The following is a 16,187-nucleotide window of genomic DNA, read 5'->3' on the forward strand; positions in this document are numbered from 1 at the left end:
TTTAGGATCTTGAGAGGAAGATGCCTTGCCAGTTGCCCCACACCCACTTGGGGCACAGCCACAGAAAAGCAGAGAAACATGGTCAGGCAAGGGAAACCCTAATATTTAGCTTCTCCAAACTGTATTTGGTTCTCATATGGGATTGTGACTGAGATGAGACCTTGACCTGGGGCCCATCCTGAAGGCTCCATCTGGGTGAATTGCTCAGTCAGTTGGTTGATAGGGGATATGATGGGATAGAGGAGGTCATGAGAGAAAGCACTGAGATGGATCCAGTTCAACAGGAGGAGTGTTAAGCAAAGAGAAGGAAGTTCACATTTAAGCATCAGAACCCAGCAAGAGTACCCAGTGACAAAATGGACTTCATTAATACACAGCCTAGCAAACACATACCAGGGCGCACTTGAAGGTCGGGCCTCTTTGCCCCCCAGTGCTGAGTTCCTATTAGTCATACAATCCCCCATGTTTGGGAGAGAAACAGGGAAAAAGTGAAGACTCAGTGAATGACAAAGCCTTTTACAATGAGAGACTCTGATAAAAGTGGTCTTTATTCAGTAATCAATTAGTAAGATTTCATTTTTTTTTTTTTTTTTGGCTAATCAATGGAGGGGGAGATGAGTAAAACCAGTATGTTATTGACTGAGTTAAATCTTACAAGTTGCCTTCAGTTGAAAATAGGTATGGAAAATTATAAGTGTCTTTTTGTTCAAAATAACATTTTACCTTAAAAACTAAACTTAAATATGAAGCAATAAACTGTAATGTATATAAAAGTTTTAAAGAAATATTCACATAACCACAATTTCCCAATTTTCTCTATTCCCACTACTCAAAGGGAAACCACAGCTTAATTTTGGCCTGATTTCTACCTAGATACTACTTTGCAATGCTGATGCCTTTCCATGATTTTACTGTAGAAATGTCTATCCAGATAAAAGTCAAAAGTCCTTTTAGTTTCTCAGCGATGCTTACAGCCTGTCTTAGATTCAGTCACGGGTTATCTGTTACTTTAAAATACAAAACACTTTTTTCTGATTCATCTGCTCACTTCTGTTTTATACAAAGAATTAGAAATGATTTATAAAATTATATAAGAAATGTATTGTTACATCTCTAGAATGATTCATTTTTGTTAATACAATCTGCCATCCCCACCACATAGACAAAAAACACATACATAAAAGTTTACCAATTACTTAAACAAACCAGTACTTTTACTTAAAGTCAATGGTTTTCTTGTTAATGACCCAGCAACCTGTATGGTTTTCAACTTACTTTTTCTTGCCAATATTATAACTCTTTCAGATTTTATGTAAAAAGTATTCTGAAAGCTCTTTTTGACTTTCAAAATATTTACACATCTTAGAATTAAAGTTGTTTTTAAATGACATTTAAATTGTCTTTGAGAATATGCAGTATCTGTTCGGCAAAAATTAGAAGAAGTGAAGAAGCCCATTAATTTGCATATTGTCTAAGATTTTTTCATTAATATTTCTAGCTAATAAAAACAATTTTACTGATATTTAAGAAAAGGATATGGAAATGTCTTTAAGGCCCTAATCTTTAATTCAGCATATTTTGTGAAAAAATTACCAGTTTTGCAGGTGCCTGAGTTCAGTCTCTAAGTTTTCATTTCTTTCTTTCTCTTCATCCAGAGACCTCTGGAGCTTACGGATCTGATTCAGGGAATCATCAAGCTGAAAGCGAAGTAGAAAATGCTTTAGTTAGGCTCAAGTGTTCTACAGTATATCATGGTGGCTATAGTAAATAACATCTTATATTCTTAAAAATTGCTAAGAGAATAGATTGTAAGTATTCTCACCACAAAACTATAAGTATTTGAGATAGTACATATATTAAGTAGCTTGATTGGCTATTCTACAATGTACACATCTAGCAAAACATCATGTTGTATATCATAAATATGTACAAATTTTACTTGTCAATTTAAAAATAAAATTTAAATTTAAAAACATGAGGATATAAGACACAGTTTTCTATCTCCATCTTAATAAGAAAAGCCCTTAATGAAAAAAAAATAGTTGAAATAACCCTTTAAAAACAAGGTATATTTTTGTATGACAGTGACTTACCAGTAGTGTATGTGTGAGTTTCTTTTGTATATGTGCATGAATAAATGAAAATATTCATTTATTTTAATAGAGTTAATGTACATATTCAGTAATAAACCTCAAAATGATCTCTGAAATATTTGACAAAATCCTTTCTATGGAGCCACTCTTCCCCCATTTCCACTCTTGCCTCCCCTAGCTATAAGTCGCTGAACTATAACTTGTGTTTTTTATTCCCATGGCTTTGAACAAAATACACGTGTGTGTATATATATTCACATATACATGTCTAAGTGTGTATATATATATATGCAAAATATATATATTATTGAAAATGTATCATTTTAATTGTTTTAATTAAAAGAGGTATTTCATGCTATATGTAATATTCTTGCTTTTTAAATCCAACAGCTAAGACTCATCTACAGTAATGTTTCATCTGTGGTCTCTTTGTCCTCTCTATATTATAGCGCTGCATTACTATGCCATGACATATACACCTACCCTCCTTTCCATGAGTATTTATATTGTCTCCAGCCCTGTGATGCTCTGAACATTCATATATACTGGGTCCCTTGGTAACTACGGGAGATTGGTTCCAAGACCTTCTGCAGATTTCAAAATCCACATATGCTCAAGTCGCTAATATAAAATGGGATAGTATTTGCCAATAATCTATGCATATCCTCCTCTATATTTTAATTATCTCTAGATTACTTATAATACCTAATACAGTATATAATATATATATATAAATGGTATATAGTTGTATTGTTTAGGGAATAATGACAAAAATCTGTACATGTTCAGTACAGATGCATTTTTAAAAAATATTTTTGATTAGTGGTTGATTGGTTGATTCCAATAATGTGGAATCCATGGATATGGAGGGCCAGCTGGATAGATATATAGTAATGTACTGCATAATGACTTTCTGGTTAATAATGGATGCATATAAGGTAGTGGTCCCATAAGATTATAATGGAGCAATATAATGGAGTAGGCTATACCATCTAAATCTATGACCTTCACACAAAGATAAAATTACCTAATGATGATCTTTTCAGATTATATCCCTATTGTTGATACACATGCACACACACACACTATGTATGTGGGTGTGTGTATAACAGATGATAGATATAGATGTGATTCATCTGTGAAAAATTTTCTCTTGAGACATGCCTAGGAGTAGAATCACCAGATTATACTTGTTATAGTACTAAATTTCACAAAGTAATACCAAAATCTCTCCCCAAAATTGTTTACTAATTTAAATCAATAATTAGAAGGGATCCAGTTAAATCACATTTTCGTCAACTCTTGATGTGTCTTTTGAAAACTTTTGTCAATCCGTGATCAATAATTATGTATAATGTCTCTTTATATTTTTATTAGATTAACATTTTTCTCATGCGTGTTTATTCAGGCCTTTTGCTCATTACTCTATTTTGGCATTTTTCCATTTCTTTTTTCTGTATATATTCATGTTATAATGTTAATACTATTCCTTTGTCGGTCATAAGAGTCCCAAGCATTTCTGGCAGGTTTATCATTTTTTTTTTCATTTAAGAGATCTTTGGTTTAATCATAGTTATTTTTATTAAATTATGAAATATATCAATATTTTCTCTTACTGTTGGGACTTGTATTTCAGCTATAGAAAAATGTTATTCTGTATTTTCACTATTTTTTTTCATGTTTTACACTTGTCATTTATGTTCTTAAGCAGGAGTTAATTTTACACATGACATGAGGTAGAAATCCAATTTTATTTTTTACCTATACAAACACATTTTGAAAGGTACATAAGCGCAAATATTGAATATTTGCACTTTTGTCAATTGATCTGACATATCAAATCTGTCATATGTCAAAATTATGTATATATGATGTAAAAAGTTTCTTTTATAAAGTCTGATAGCAGACCCTTTTTTGGATAATTCATTTGGTCCTGCACATTGTCTGAATTACTACAGCTTTCATTATAAATTTTTACATACAATAGTAAAAGATCCCTTTTCCCAGTTCTTTTTCCTCAGAAATACCTTGATTATTCTTGATTCTTTATAAATTTCAAAAACAGCATAGCAAATTTCATGAAGAACTATATTTGTATTTAACCTGGAGTTTCATTAACTCTGTGGGATAATTTAAGTATATTTGACATTATTTCAGTATTTAATGTTTTTGCCCCAAACACAGTGTATTTTAAATTTTACTTAGTTCATCCTTAAAGCCTCTCAACTAAATATTATAATTTTCTCCTTAAAAGCTTTGCAAACTTTCTTCTTAGGAGGTTTAATTTTATTAAATTTAGTTTGAGGAATTTTATATCTTATGACATTAAAAGTAATATTTTAAAGTTATTTTTCCAAAAAATAAAATAAAATGTATTTTATAAGTTTTGTTGTATGTGTATAGTAAGTAAATTGCCTTATTAGGCCAGGAAAAGGGGATCACATCTATAATCTCAGCACTTTGGGAGGCTGAGGCAGAAGGATTACTTGAGGCCAGAAGTTCAAGACCTGCCTGGACAACGTAGTGGGACCTCATTTCTTAAAGAAAAAATAAAAATAGCCAGGCCTGGTGGCACATGCCTGTAGTCTCAGCTACTTGGTAAGCTGGGGCAGGAAGATGGCTTGGGCCCAGGAGTTCAGGATTATGGTGAGCTATGATTTTACCACTGTACACCAGCCTGAATGACAGAGCAAGACCCTGTCTCTAAAATAAATAGTCTTATTAATGGAACATTTGTTTTACTGAAACACCTAGGTAAACATTCCTTGGTTTTCTAAAACTTAGCCTTTTTTTTCCTGATTGAAATAAGGTATTTTAAAATAAACTCCATTTTATTTTGAAATATATCTTTAAGCTTTGAAATCAATTAGGGTTCATATTACAGTTTTCCCATGTGTGTCTTAGAGCAAGTTTCATATCCACAGAGAGTGTAATACTCTCCATCTTTAAAATGGTTGTACTTATAGTCTTGTTATGAAGATGAAATAAGATAACATTTATAGATTGCATTATGCAGTACTGGATATGAAGCATTTAGCATACGTTATCTAACCTAAACTTGTTTTATTAGAAGGACAATGGAAATTGATGTGAAATGTAATTATGGGTACTGCTATCGTAAGTGATTCTTGGCTACACAGTGAAGGCACTATCATGACTAGGAAAGTTAATGCAGTAAAATGAGCACTTAATATCTAAAGTGCGAAAGTCATCTTAAAGGCAGAATATCCCACAAGGCAAAAATAGAAAGAGCAACACTTAATCCAAGGTGATGACTAAAATGAAGCAGAAATGATAGATTCAGAGGGTTTTAGAAGTTTTCCACAAGGGTGATACGTGCGAGCATCTCATCTTATAGAAGTGCTATTTTGTCCTGTATACTAACAAATTGAAATTATATGCAAACATTGTGAGTTGAATTACAATGAATCTGTCTGTAATTTGCTCCTTCAACACTTGGCTCATAGACAATATCAAGGTTTTTGAAATGCAGATTTAAGGTCGTGCGCGGTGGCTTATGCCTGTAATACTAACACTTTCGGAGGCCAAGGCAGATGGATCACTTGAGTGAGGAGTTCCCGACCAGCCTAGGCAACATAGTGAAACCTTGCCTTTACTAAAAATACAAAAATTAGCCGGGCATGGTGGCGGGCACCTGTAATCCCAGCTACTCAGGAGGCTGAGGCAGGAGAATTGCTTGAACCAGGGAGGTGGAGGTTACAGTGAGCTGAGATTGAGCCACTGCACTCTAGCCTGGGCAACAGTGTGAGACTCCGTCTCAAAAAAAAAAAAAAAAAAATGCAATGCAAATTTAAGCAATGGACCCTGACATACGCTGAACAAGCTGAGAGGTCTTGGCTTTGAACTGCTCTTTTTAGGAAAAAAATCCACAACAAAAAGTATCTTACTTGAGTACTATTAATTGTGTTTTTCTAGGTTAACCATTAAAATATTTTAAGAAGTGTTTTGTTTGCTAAGTGGCTAGATTGGTTGTTTTCTTCTTGGCCTTATTGGGGCTTCCATGGAGTGAGTCTGTGTGGTTTTATTCTCCTCCCTTCCACACAGTAATTTTTAGCACCTTTATTCTTCCAACTGAATATTTTAGTGTTGGGGAATTTTCCACACATGTTCAGCTTCCAGACAAAAATCTTGCTTTTCCCTTGAAGTAGATTGCTGGCCCTTAGCACTAGAGAATAAACCAATAATTTCAGTATTTATTAAAATTGCATGTTAAAAAAAAAAAGGATGAATTCATGTCCTTTGCAGGGACATGGGTGAAGCTGGAAACCATCATCCTCAGCAAACTAACACAGGAGCAGAAAACCAAATACCGCACGTTCTCACTCATAAGTTGGAGTTGAACAATGAGAACACATGGACACAGAGAGGGGAACATCACACAGCAGGGCCTGTCAGGGGGTAGGGGACTACGAGAGGGATACCATTAGGAGAAATACCTAATGTAGATGACAGGTTGATGGGTGCAGCAAACCACCATGGTGCGTGTATACCTATGTAACAAACCTACACATTCTGCACATGTATCACAGAACTTAAAGTATAATAAAAAAAAAAAAAGAAAATCTTAAAACCTTTGATGATTGTAACATACAGTAATTTCAGATTTTTTTAATGTTACATTTTTACCTAATATTTACGATGAAAAATATAATTCAATGAGTAAACCAAGAGTTTAAAAAAATAAAAAAATAAATTAAAAATAAAATTACAAGAAATACCAATCCTTCTCTATGCAAAGTCAAACCACTGCTAAAGATGAACAAGATCCCAACTGATTGATCCCTATACCAGCATTATTAAAGTGAAATCAATTTAAATGTTAGAAAGAATTATATAGATTTAAGTTGTTCCTCTTCCCAAAGGGTGTGGGGGAGGGGAGCTTTTTTTTTAACTACCCTGATGGAGAAATGCTATTCTGTAAACTCTCATCAAGTATTTATGCTTACAGAATGAACATTTTGTTAATATATATCATAATGAACTCCCAAATATTTAGTCTTATTTCTGAATTTCAAACATTTAGACATTTTTCGCTAATACCCACATTTTGTTGCTATCTATAATTCCTAATTCATAGAGATGGCACAAGTTTACTTTCTAACCATAGAAGTTTCCCCTTGTATCAAACTCACACATATTTGTTGATTTCACTTTTCTTAGTTTCCATTTTTTATGGAGAAACCAGAATGTTCAACATTCATGCCTCGTTAAAAATGTATTTTTAGAAAGATTTTCATTCGGTTATATAGGTTCAAGATTAAAAATACAATAATGTAATAGGCTAATAACAATGTTTGACTAATATTATTCTGGACCCTCAACTTATTTTACATTTTCATCTTCTCACCTGCATACCTACTTGGAAAAAAACAAAACACTTATTTGGCATTACACTGCCAGTACTTAGGACAGTTCCTAAATAATTTAATAGATGAATGAGAAATGTTTCTTTTAAACTTTTTCTTTGATTCATAAATTTTTAACTTCTGCTCTATTATTCTAGATTTTAGTATTTGAATATCAATGTGGGCTATGACATTTAGGAAGTTAACTTACAGGTATTATTAGATATTTAAGAAACATTTTAGTAGTTTGATAAGAATAGTATTTAATCTGTAAGTTGCTTTGGGCAGTATGGCCATTTATACAATATTGATTCTTCCTATCCATGAACATGGAATTATTTTCCATTTGTTTGTATCATATCTGATTTCTTTGAGCAGTATAAGTCTCACTGTAGAGATATTTTACCTCCCTGGTTAGCTGTATTCCTAGGTATTCTATTCTTTTGGGGACTCTTGTGAATGGGACTACATTCCTTAAATGACTCTAGGCTTAGAGGTTGGTGTGTAAGAATGCTACTGATTATTGTACATTGGTTTTGTATCCTGAAACTTTGCTGAAGTTGTTTATCAGATCAAGGAGCTTTTGGGAACAGACAATGAGTTTTTTTTTTTAGATATAGAATCATGTCATCTGCAAACAGGGATAGTTTGACATTCTCACTTCCAATTTGGATGACTTTTATTTCTCTCTTGCCTGATAATTCTAGTCAGGACTTCTCATACTATGTTGAATAGGAGTGGTGAGACAAGGCGTCTTTGTCTTGTACTGGTTTTCACAAGGAATGCTTCCGACTTTTGCCCATTCAGTATAATGTTGGTTGTGGGTTTGTCTTAGATGGCTTTTATTATTTTGAAATATGGTCCTTCAATGCCTAATTTATTGAGGGTTTTTAAGATGAAAGGATATTGGATTTTATTGAAAGTGTTTTCTGTATCTATTGAGATAATCATGTGGTTTTTGTCTTCACCTGTCTTTACATGATGAATCACATTTATTGATTGCCATCCCAGGGATAAAGCCTACTTGATCATGGTGCATTAGCTTTTTGATGTGATGGCAGATTCAGTTTGCCAGTATTTTGTTGAGGACTTTTTGCATCTATGTTCATTGAGCATATTGGCCTGAAGTTTTTGTTTGCTGTTGTTGTGTCTCTGCAAAAAGAGCCCAAATAGCCAAGGCAATTCTAAGCAAAAATAACAAAGCTGGAGGCATCATATTACCCAACTTCAAGCTGTACCACAAGGTTACGGTAACCAAAACAGCATGGTACTGATACAAAAATAGACACATAGACCAATGAAACAGAATAGAGATCTCAGAAACAATGACACATGCATCTTCATGTGATCTTCACACTGATCTTCAACAAAGCTGACCAAAACAAGCAATGGAAAAAGGACTCCCTATTGAATAAATGGTGCTGGGATAACTGGCTAGCCATATGTGGAAGATTGAAACTGGACCCCTTTCTTATACCATATACAAAAATCAACTCAAGATGGATTATAAAGACTTAAATGTAAAACCTAAAACTATAAAAGCCCTGGAATATAACCTAGGACATACCATTCTGTACATAGGACCTGACAAATGTTTCATGACAAAGATGCCAAAAGCAATTGCAACAAAAGCAAAAATTGACAAATGGGATCTAATTGAAGACCTTCTGAACAGCAAAATAAAGTATCACAAGGGTAAACAGACAACCTACAGAATGAGAGAAAGTTTTTGCAAACCATCCATCTGACAAAGGTCTAATATCCAGAATGCATAAGGACCTTAAAAAATTTACAAAAGGAAAACAAACACCATTAAAAAGTGGGCCGAGGACATGAACAGACAGTTCTCAAAAGAAGACATTCATGTATTCAATAAGCATATTATAAAATGCTCAGCCTAATTATTAGAGAAATGCAAATAAAATACCAATGAGATACCATCTTATACCAGTCAGAATGGCTATTATTTATGAGTCAAAAAATAATAGATGCTGGCGAGGCTGCAGAGGACAGGGAATGCTTATGCATTTTGGGTGGGAGTGTAAATTAGTTCAGCCATTCTGGGAAAGCAGTGTGGTGATTCCTCCAAATACTTAAAGCAGAATTACCATTTGACCCAGCAATCCCATTGTTGGGTATATACTCAAGTATAAATCATTCTACCACAAAGACATAAGCATGCATATGTTCATTGCAGCACTATTCAAAATAGCAAAGACAATCAACTTATATGCCCATCAACAGTAGACTAAAGAAAATGTGGTACATGTACACCATGGGACACTATGCAGCTATAAAAAAGAATAGGTTTATGTTCTTTGCAGCAACACAGATTGTGCTAGAGGTCATTATTCTAAGCAAAATAACACGGGAACAGAAAACCAAATCCACATGTTCTCACATATAAGTGGGAGCTAAACAACAAGAGCACATGGACACAAAGAGGAGAACAACAGACACTGGGACCTACTAGAGGGTAGAGGGTGGGAGGAGGGAGAGGATCAGAAAAAATACCTATTGGGTGCTATGCTTATTATCTGGGTGATGAAGTAAATCTGTACACCATGCCCCTGTGACATGCAGTTTACCTACGTAAGAAACATGCACATGTACCATTGAACCTAAAATAAAAGTAAAAAATAAAAAGGAAATATTTTGGTCCAACTATTAAAGACATTGGGGTTTGAATACAGCATACTTTAAGTAAAATTTATTTTTAAAATGTAAAGTTAATTAAAAATGATTCCTCAGTATTTCTGTTTTTGTATTAAGATGTGTATTTATGAACAGCCTAATGATTATTTAGTAAAGAACCTAGTTATAATACATTTAAAACCATAATTTTGAGAGCATTTTATCACAGAAGGAAATGATTAACATGTTAATAATTTATTACATGTTTTATTCACTAGAAAAGTTCGTTTGTATTCATTTTATCATAATCATTATATTTTTGTTGTCATCTGTCATGTTTTGATATATTGAATGCTTCATGAATAATTTACTGTTGATACGTTTTAGGAACTGAATTGTGTTCCCTCCAAACCAAATTCATATATTGAAGCATTAAACCCCAATGTGACTGTATCTGGAAGTAGAGTAAGAAGGTAATTAAGGCTAAATGAAGTTGTAAGAGTGGGGCCCTACTCCAGTAGGGTATTCAAATAAGAAGAGAAAGAGATTACAGGAGCGCACACAGAACAAGAAAAGGTGGTGCAAGTTCTCAGCAAGAAGGCGGCCATCTGCAAACCAAGAGGGGTCTCATGAGAAACCCACCTGGCTGATACTTTGAGATTCTGAACGTACAGCCTCCAGAAATGTGAAAAAATAAATTCCTGTTGTTTAAGCTACTCAATTTGTTGTATTTCATTATGGCAGTCCATGCTGCCTAATACAATATATACAAGGTAAAACAGAATAATTTAGAGAGATTCATTGGCACTTAAGGAAGAGATCCCAAACATGGTTCCCAACTGTTACTGTTCCTTTGGTTTGTATATGTAAACAGTCACGAAGTCATGTGAGCTTCAGTTTCCTCATTTTAAAACGGAAATAATAATGTTAAACTATTTCACACAGCGGAGATAAATTAACTATGAAAATCTTAAGGAAGCTTTCTATAAATATCAAAACACAGAAATAATGGTCCTCAGCATAGCTGTCTTCCTTCAATCAGTCTTTCTCAGAGTTATTCATTTCAAATATTTTATATTGCCTTCTCTAGAGGGAAAATACTTATTGAATTTGGCAAATGTACAGGGTTTCCCAGGAGAACTATTACATGCATTTGTCATTTTAGAAGACAATAAATATTGAGAGCATACTATGCCTTTGGCACAGTTTTCAATGCTTTCATTTAATCTGCACAATGGTCCTGTGGTTAAGAACCAAAGTTATTGTGGCAAAATGAGAATATTGTGTTAATTGTTTTTGGAAGCAATGTTCATTAGAAGTAGAATCATGGCTCATTAGCGTTTGAACCGGGAAGATTCCACAACCTCCAACTCTTAACCTCCATCCTACAGTCAGTAGGATGTCTTGCTTTACGACAGGTAAAAAGATTTCCATTCAATTATAGAGAGAGATTTTTACCATTAAATCATTCTTTCAATGTAGTGTTGGTAATATATTTTTTGCTTTGGTTTTGGTTTGGTTTCGTTTGTTCTTTTTAAAACACTAGCCACATACTAAATGCAATAGCTGGGAATGTTTTTAAAAAATCACTTTCATGGACCCCTTAGCAGACATTCTGAACTAAAATTTCAGGGGCAGTTCTCATGCAATTTATTTCCACTTTGTTCACGTGATGCTGTGCTTATATGAAATGTGAAACGATGGGGATGTACTGTAGAACTTTCCAGAAAACTCTTTCAGGCTGAATTAGGGATAGGAACAGCATTTCCAAATCATTGCCACACACGCATTATTTTCAAGCTATGCTTTTCAAATCTCTTTCAACAGTTTATTTTCATAAATATTACTCGTCATATTTCTTTTCAGAATAAACTCCCTACACTCAACCCCTGAAAATAATTCAGTAGATCTGTGGCCCAGTGTCTAAGGGAGTGGAGATTATTACAGTAACCTAGAGTGACAGAAATGGTTATAATTACACACTTCTTAAGTGAATTTACTATTCAGGGTACTGAGGTACAGGGTGCTGAGTACTGAGATAATATAATTTCTTTTTAAAGATCACCATGATTTTGTTAGAGAAAAGTAGAAGAGGTAAAGCTGTTAGGAGATAAACGCTGTGGGTCCAGTGAGACATGGTGGTAGCTTTAAAGTGGTAGCCATGTAGATAAGACCAAATGAGCAGGTTTGAGGAAATATTGTTGCCAAATCTTCTCCAATTGTGATTTCATATTAGTGGCAGCTTTGAGGTGTGAAACAGGCTGATTTGGCCGTTAGAAATCTGAAGTTATCCCTTAAATTTTGCTTTCTTTGAAGTTTTTCATCTGCCAGTTTTGTTTGGTGCAATTTCCATTCCTATATTGTAAATCTGAGTGTTGAATATGTAATTCAATAATTTATTGTAATATTATTTTATGATTTCCTTATTATGTGATTTTTGAAAAAGAGAACTTCCCATTTTTTCCATGCTGCTCCTCCTTCATTCGTTCCACCCTTATTTTCTTCCTTATCTTCTTTTCAAACCTGGTTAGAAAATGTTCTATACCAAATGACTGATGGTAATTAATACAACTATGAATAAGTCAGAGGAGGCCCTTGCTGCCTTAGTTCTGACATTCAAATTGGGGTAGTAGGAAGGAGAGAGAAAAAAAAGCAACAACAAAAAGCCCATAACTCAACAGGGTACCTTTGTGATAAACTCCAAGGAAAAAATAAACACAATGATGTAACAGGAACTGACCACCTGGTTTGGAAAGCGCTGAATAACATCACAACTAGAAGAACTAGTGAAGCAAGAGCAAACCAACCCCAAAGCTAGCAAAAACACAAGAAAGAAGCAAAATCAGAGCAATTGAGAAATGGAACACTAGGCAAAAGTTCAATGAATCCAGAAGGTGGTTATCTGAAAAAATTCATAAGATAGACTGCTAGCTAGGCTACAAAAGAAAAAAAACAGAGAAGTAAAGATATGTAAGCTGAAATTCTAATGGTCAGACTCCAGGCATGTAACAACCTGGGGGTATATAAAGGAGTTAGGGTTTTGTTCAAAGTTGAATGGAAGGGCTTTGGGCATTAAACCAGCCAATCATTTATAGGGAGTCCATAGGGGAAGCAGGAAGATGAAATAGTAAACTTTTGTAGAAATATAGGAAAAGATCATGGGAGCAGTAATCTACAGTGATATGAAATGGTTATGTAATATAGCAGGCAAACCTGTATCCAATAAGTGTAGGTCATGTTAACCATAAGTGCAAGATACACTATAAGGGTAACTATAAGAGGAACTGGTAAAAATTATAAACAACAACATGTCAGCATAAACCTGATAAAGAATTATGAAAAACAGGACATCTGAGTAAGCTCAATGTAACTAATGCAAATTGAGTATCTGCTGTGTACTAAAAGTAGGATGATATATAGCAAGTGCTGCTTTGATTCTGTAATAAGAGATAAAATGCACTTCGACTTTCTGACTGCTTACCTGCATGTATTAAAATCATTTTTTGGCTCAATAATTAAATAGCCAATGCCATATTTACGAATTTGCATATTCCTCTGAGCCTTGATTTCTTTTTGCTCTAACACTCTAGCCTACTTCTCTCCTTTTTCTGACAGCAACAGTAATGGCACGAACTTTTCAGGCATTTGCTTTTCCTCTTTCTTTTGCAGTCCAGCTTGGAGCTTCCTACCTTTGGGCTCTCATATGCCTCTTACCTCACCCAGGTTTAAAGAATTAGATTCAAAATGGTAAGAGAGGCTACTGATATTGATACCATTTATCTTTAATTTACTTTAACCTCTCAGAAACAGATTTTTTAAGTTTAATAACATAGCAACCAATCTTAAAAAACACAGAGATTAATTTTGTCACATTCATCTAAGTAAAAATAAGACAACTTCAATAGCCACATAGTCACAAAATATTGACATATTTTAAACCCTGCTTATCAAACATACTTCTACTACAGAGTGATAAAATCAATAGATATGGTTGGAGGTAGAATGCATACTACTAAAGTAATCAACCGATTCAAGAATTTCTGTCAAATCTCTAGAGGATAGTTAATGAGAAATCTCAATAATCCTATTGCTTGATCTTGTTATTGACTAAACTGACATTTTAATACCATCAAATTGATCAAAACCTTAGCCATGGAGTCAAATTTAACACTGAGGAAGCCATTACACTAAAAAAAGCAAAAACAAAAACAAAAAAAAACAAATCTGCATCTAATCTAAATCTAAATAGATATAATTTGTTTAATGTGCCTCAAGGATTCAAAAATAAAAATATAAGAAGTAAATATATATAACTTTCATTCATGAGCTTTCATATAAAAATAAAATATTGGTTTAGTAGCAATAGTGAAATGGATAATGCCACCAGGCACACCTAAAAGGATGAATTATAAAATTAGGGATTAACTTTTCATAGGATTTGCAGTTGAAAAATAAACTTCAGTGTACATATATCATTCCTCGTGTAATAAGTTCATTTTATGGTCCGTTAAATCAGGATACCTTATAAGCCTTTCTCCTCCCTCATAAAAGATCTAGGATTTATCTCATAGAGTAAATAAAGAAAATTTAGTCTAAGCAACGTAATTTAATTGCAAAAGTAAAGTGTGGCTCATCAGTATTTGAAGGAAATATTTTATACAATTTTACAATTGGATAGTAGGAAAAAATCCTTACTATTACATTAACTAACATATAGTAATGATTCATTCTATATTTTCCTCTAATTTTGTAAAATGTGAATTCTCAAAGATTTGTTTCTACTGCTAACAATTCTTCAAAATAGAGACTGGAAGTAATGAATGGCAAAAATAAGTTTATTAAACACTGCACAACTAAATTTCAATTAAATAAAATGGAAGAGCAAATATATAATCATGCATTTTATGGCCAGCTGAGACATTGTAGCACATCAAAATATTGAAGAGGGTATAAGAAACTTTAGGTAATTTAACCAAACCCACACATATAATTAATAAGAGTACAATCATCTAATCAAAATGTCAACCAATCTAAAATATCAATATAATAACATCTCATGGTACGAATAGTGATAGAAAATATTCAGAGATGCAGAATACTTAGATGTTTATTTTAGTAAGTAACCTATGATAAGAGGAAAATAATGCAGACATGTCCCAAATTAGTGAAATAATTAAAACAAATATTGGTATATCTGTGTTAGAATAATATTCAAGAAACAAAATAACTGGAAAAATATATGTTACTATATAAAATGTTAATTTAATAAAAGCAAGCTCTGCAACTGCCCATAGAGTAGGATCTTAATATTAAAATAAATACATGTTATTTTCCTATGGCATTCCTTTTTCTACCTCCAATGGAATACTCTAGATAGCTTTGTATCTTCAATTAGATAGTCTAGATCTAAAATCTAGAAAGCGACATCTTCACAGTGGAGATGACACGTGGTTGTAACATAGTAAGCACAGGAACACCCCTGCTGCACTGTCTGAACCGTCCTTTAGTAACCAGTGATAAAAGGTGATAAAAATATGCGAGGGCTTTGCTAATTACAAGAGCAACTGATGAAAGGAAAAGATTAGTATTTAATGAAAAAGTGTAGCCTAATCAAACATTGAGCCACTCGATAATGTTTAAGATTTATAGATATGCATTTATGAAATATCTGAAGAAATAATTGACTATTTTCCATTGAAGCAAGTTTTATATAATGCCTTTAATGCATATTTGTTAGGAATACAAAGATGATGTTGGGGGAGAGTGTGTGTGTGTGAATGCTTGTGTATATTAATAAATATATAGAGAGAATGTGTAATCAGTTTGTAAATGCATTTATACACAAAAACACACTTGTATAGAGATGGATATGAAAGATGTGACTGAATAGACATGGTTGGAAGGAAATACTGTAAAAAGTTAGTGGAAATTATCACTGGCAGGTAGGATTATGGGTGCCTTACATTTTTATCTTTATGTTTGTATAGTTCATCTTTTAAAGAAGGTATGTATATTTTTGGTCAAGAAAAATGTTAATACCAAAATTATGAGAATGGTGGTAATATGAATTGGAGCACATTTTGGAAGGCATTTC

General features: G+C 33.3%; 1 protein-coding gene across 3 annotated transcripts in view; it reads right to left on the reverse strand.

The window, feature by feature from the left end:
• Nucleotides 1-1,589: 1,589 nt before the first annotated feature.
• CCDC102B (coiled-coil domain containing 102B) overlaps nt 1,590-16,187 on the reverse strand; it is a 340,875-nt gene continuing 326,277 nt past the window's right edge. For all 3 annotated transcript variants that reach the window (XM_055296847.2, XM_063636884.1, XM_055296854.2), the window contains one exon: nt 1,590-1,697. In XM_055296847.2, coding sequence (XP_055152822.2) covers nt 1,590-1,697 — 108 coding nt within the window. The remainder of the gene's footprint in view (nt 1,698-16,187) is intronic.

This window comes from Symphalangus syndactylus, chromosome 1, assembly GCF_028878055.3.
Source record: "Symphalangus syndactylus isolate Jambi chromosome 1, NHGRI_mSymSyn1-v2.1_pri, whole genome shotgun sequence".
NCBI lineage: Eukaryota > Metazoa > Chordata > Mammalia > Primates > Hylobatidae > Symphalangus > Symphalangus syndactylus.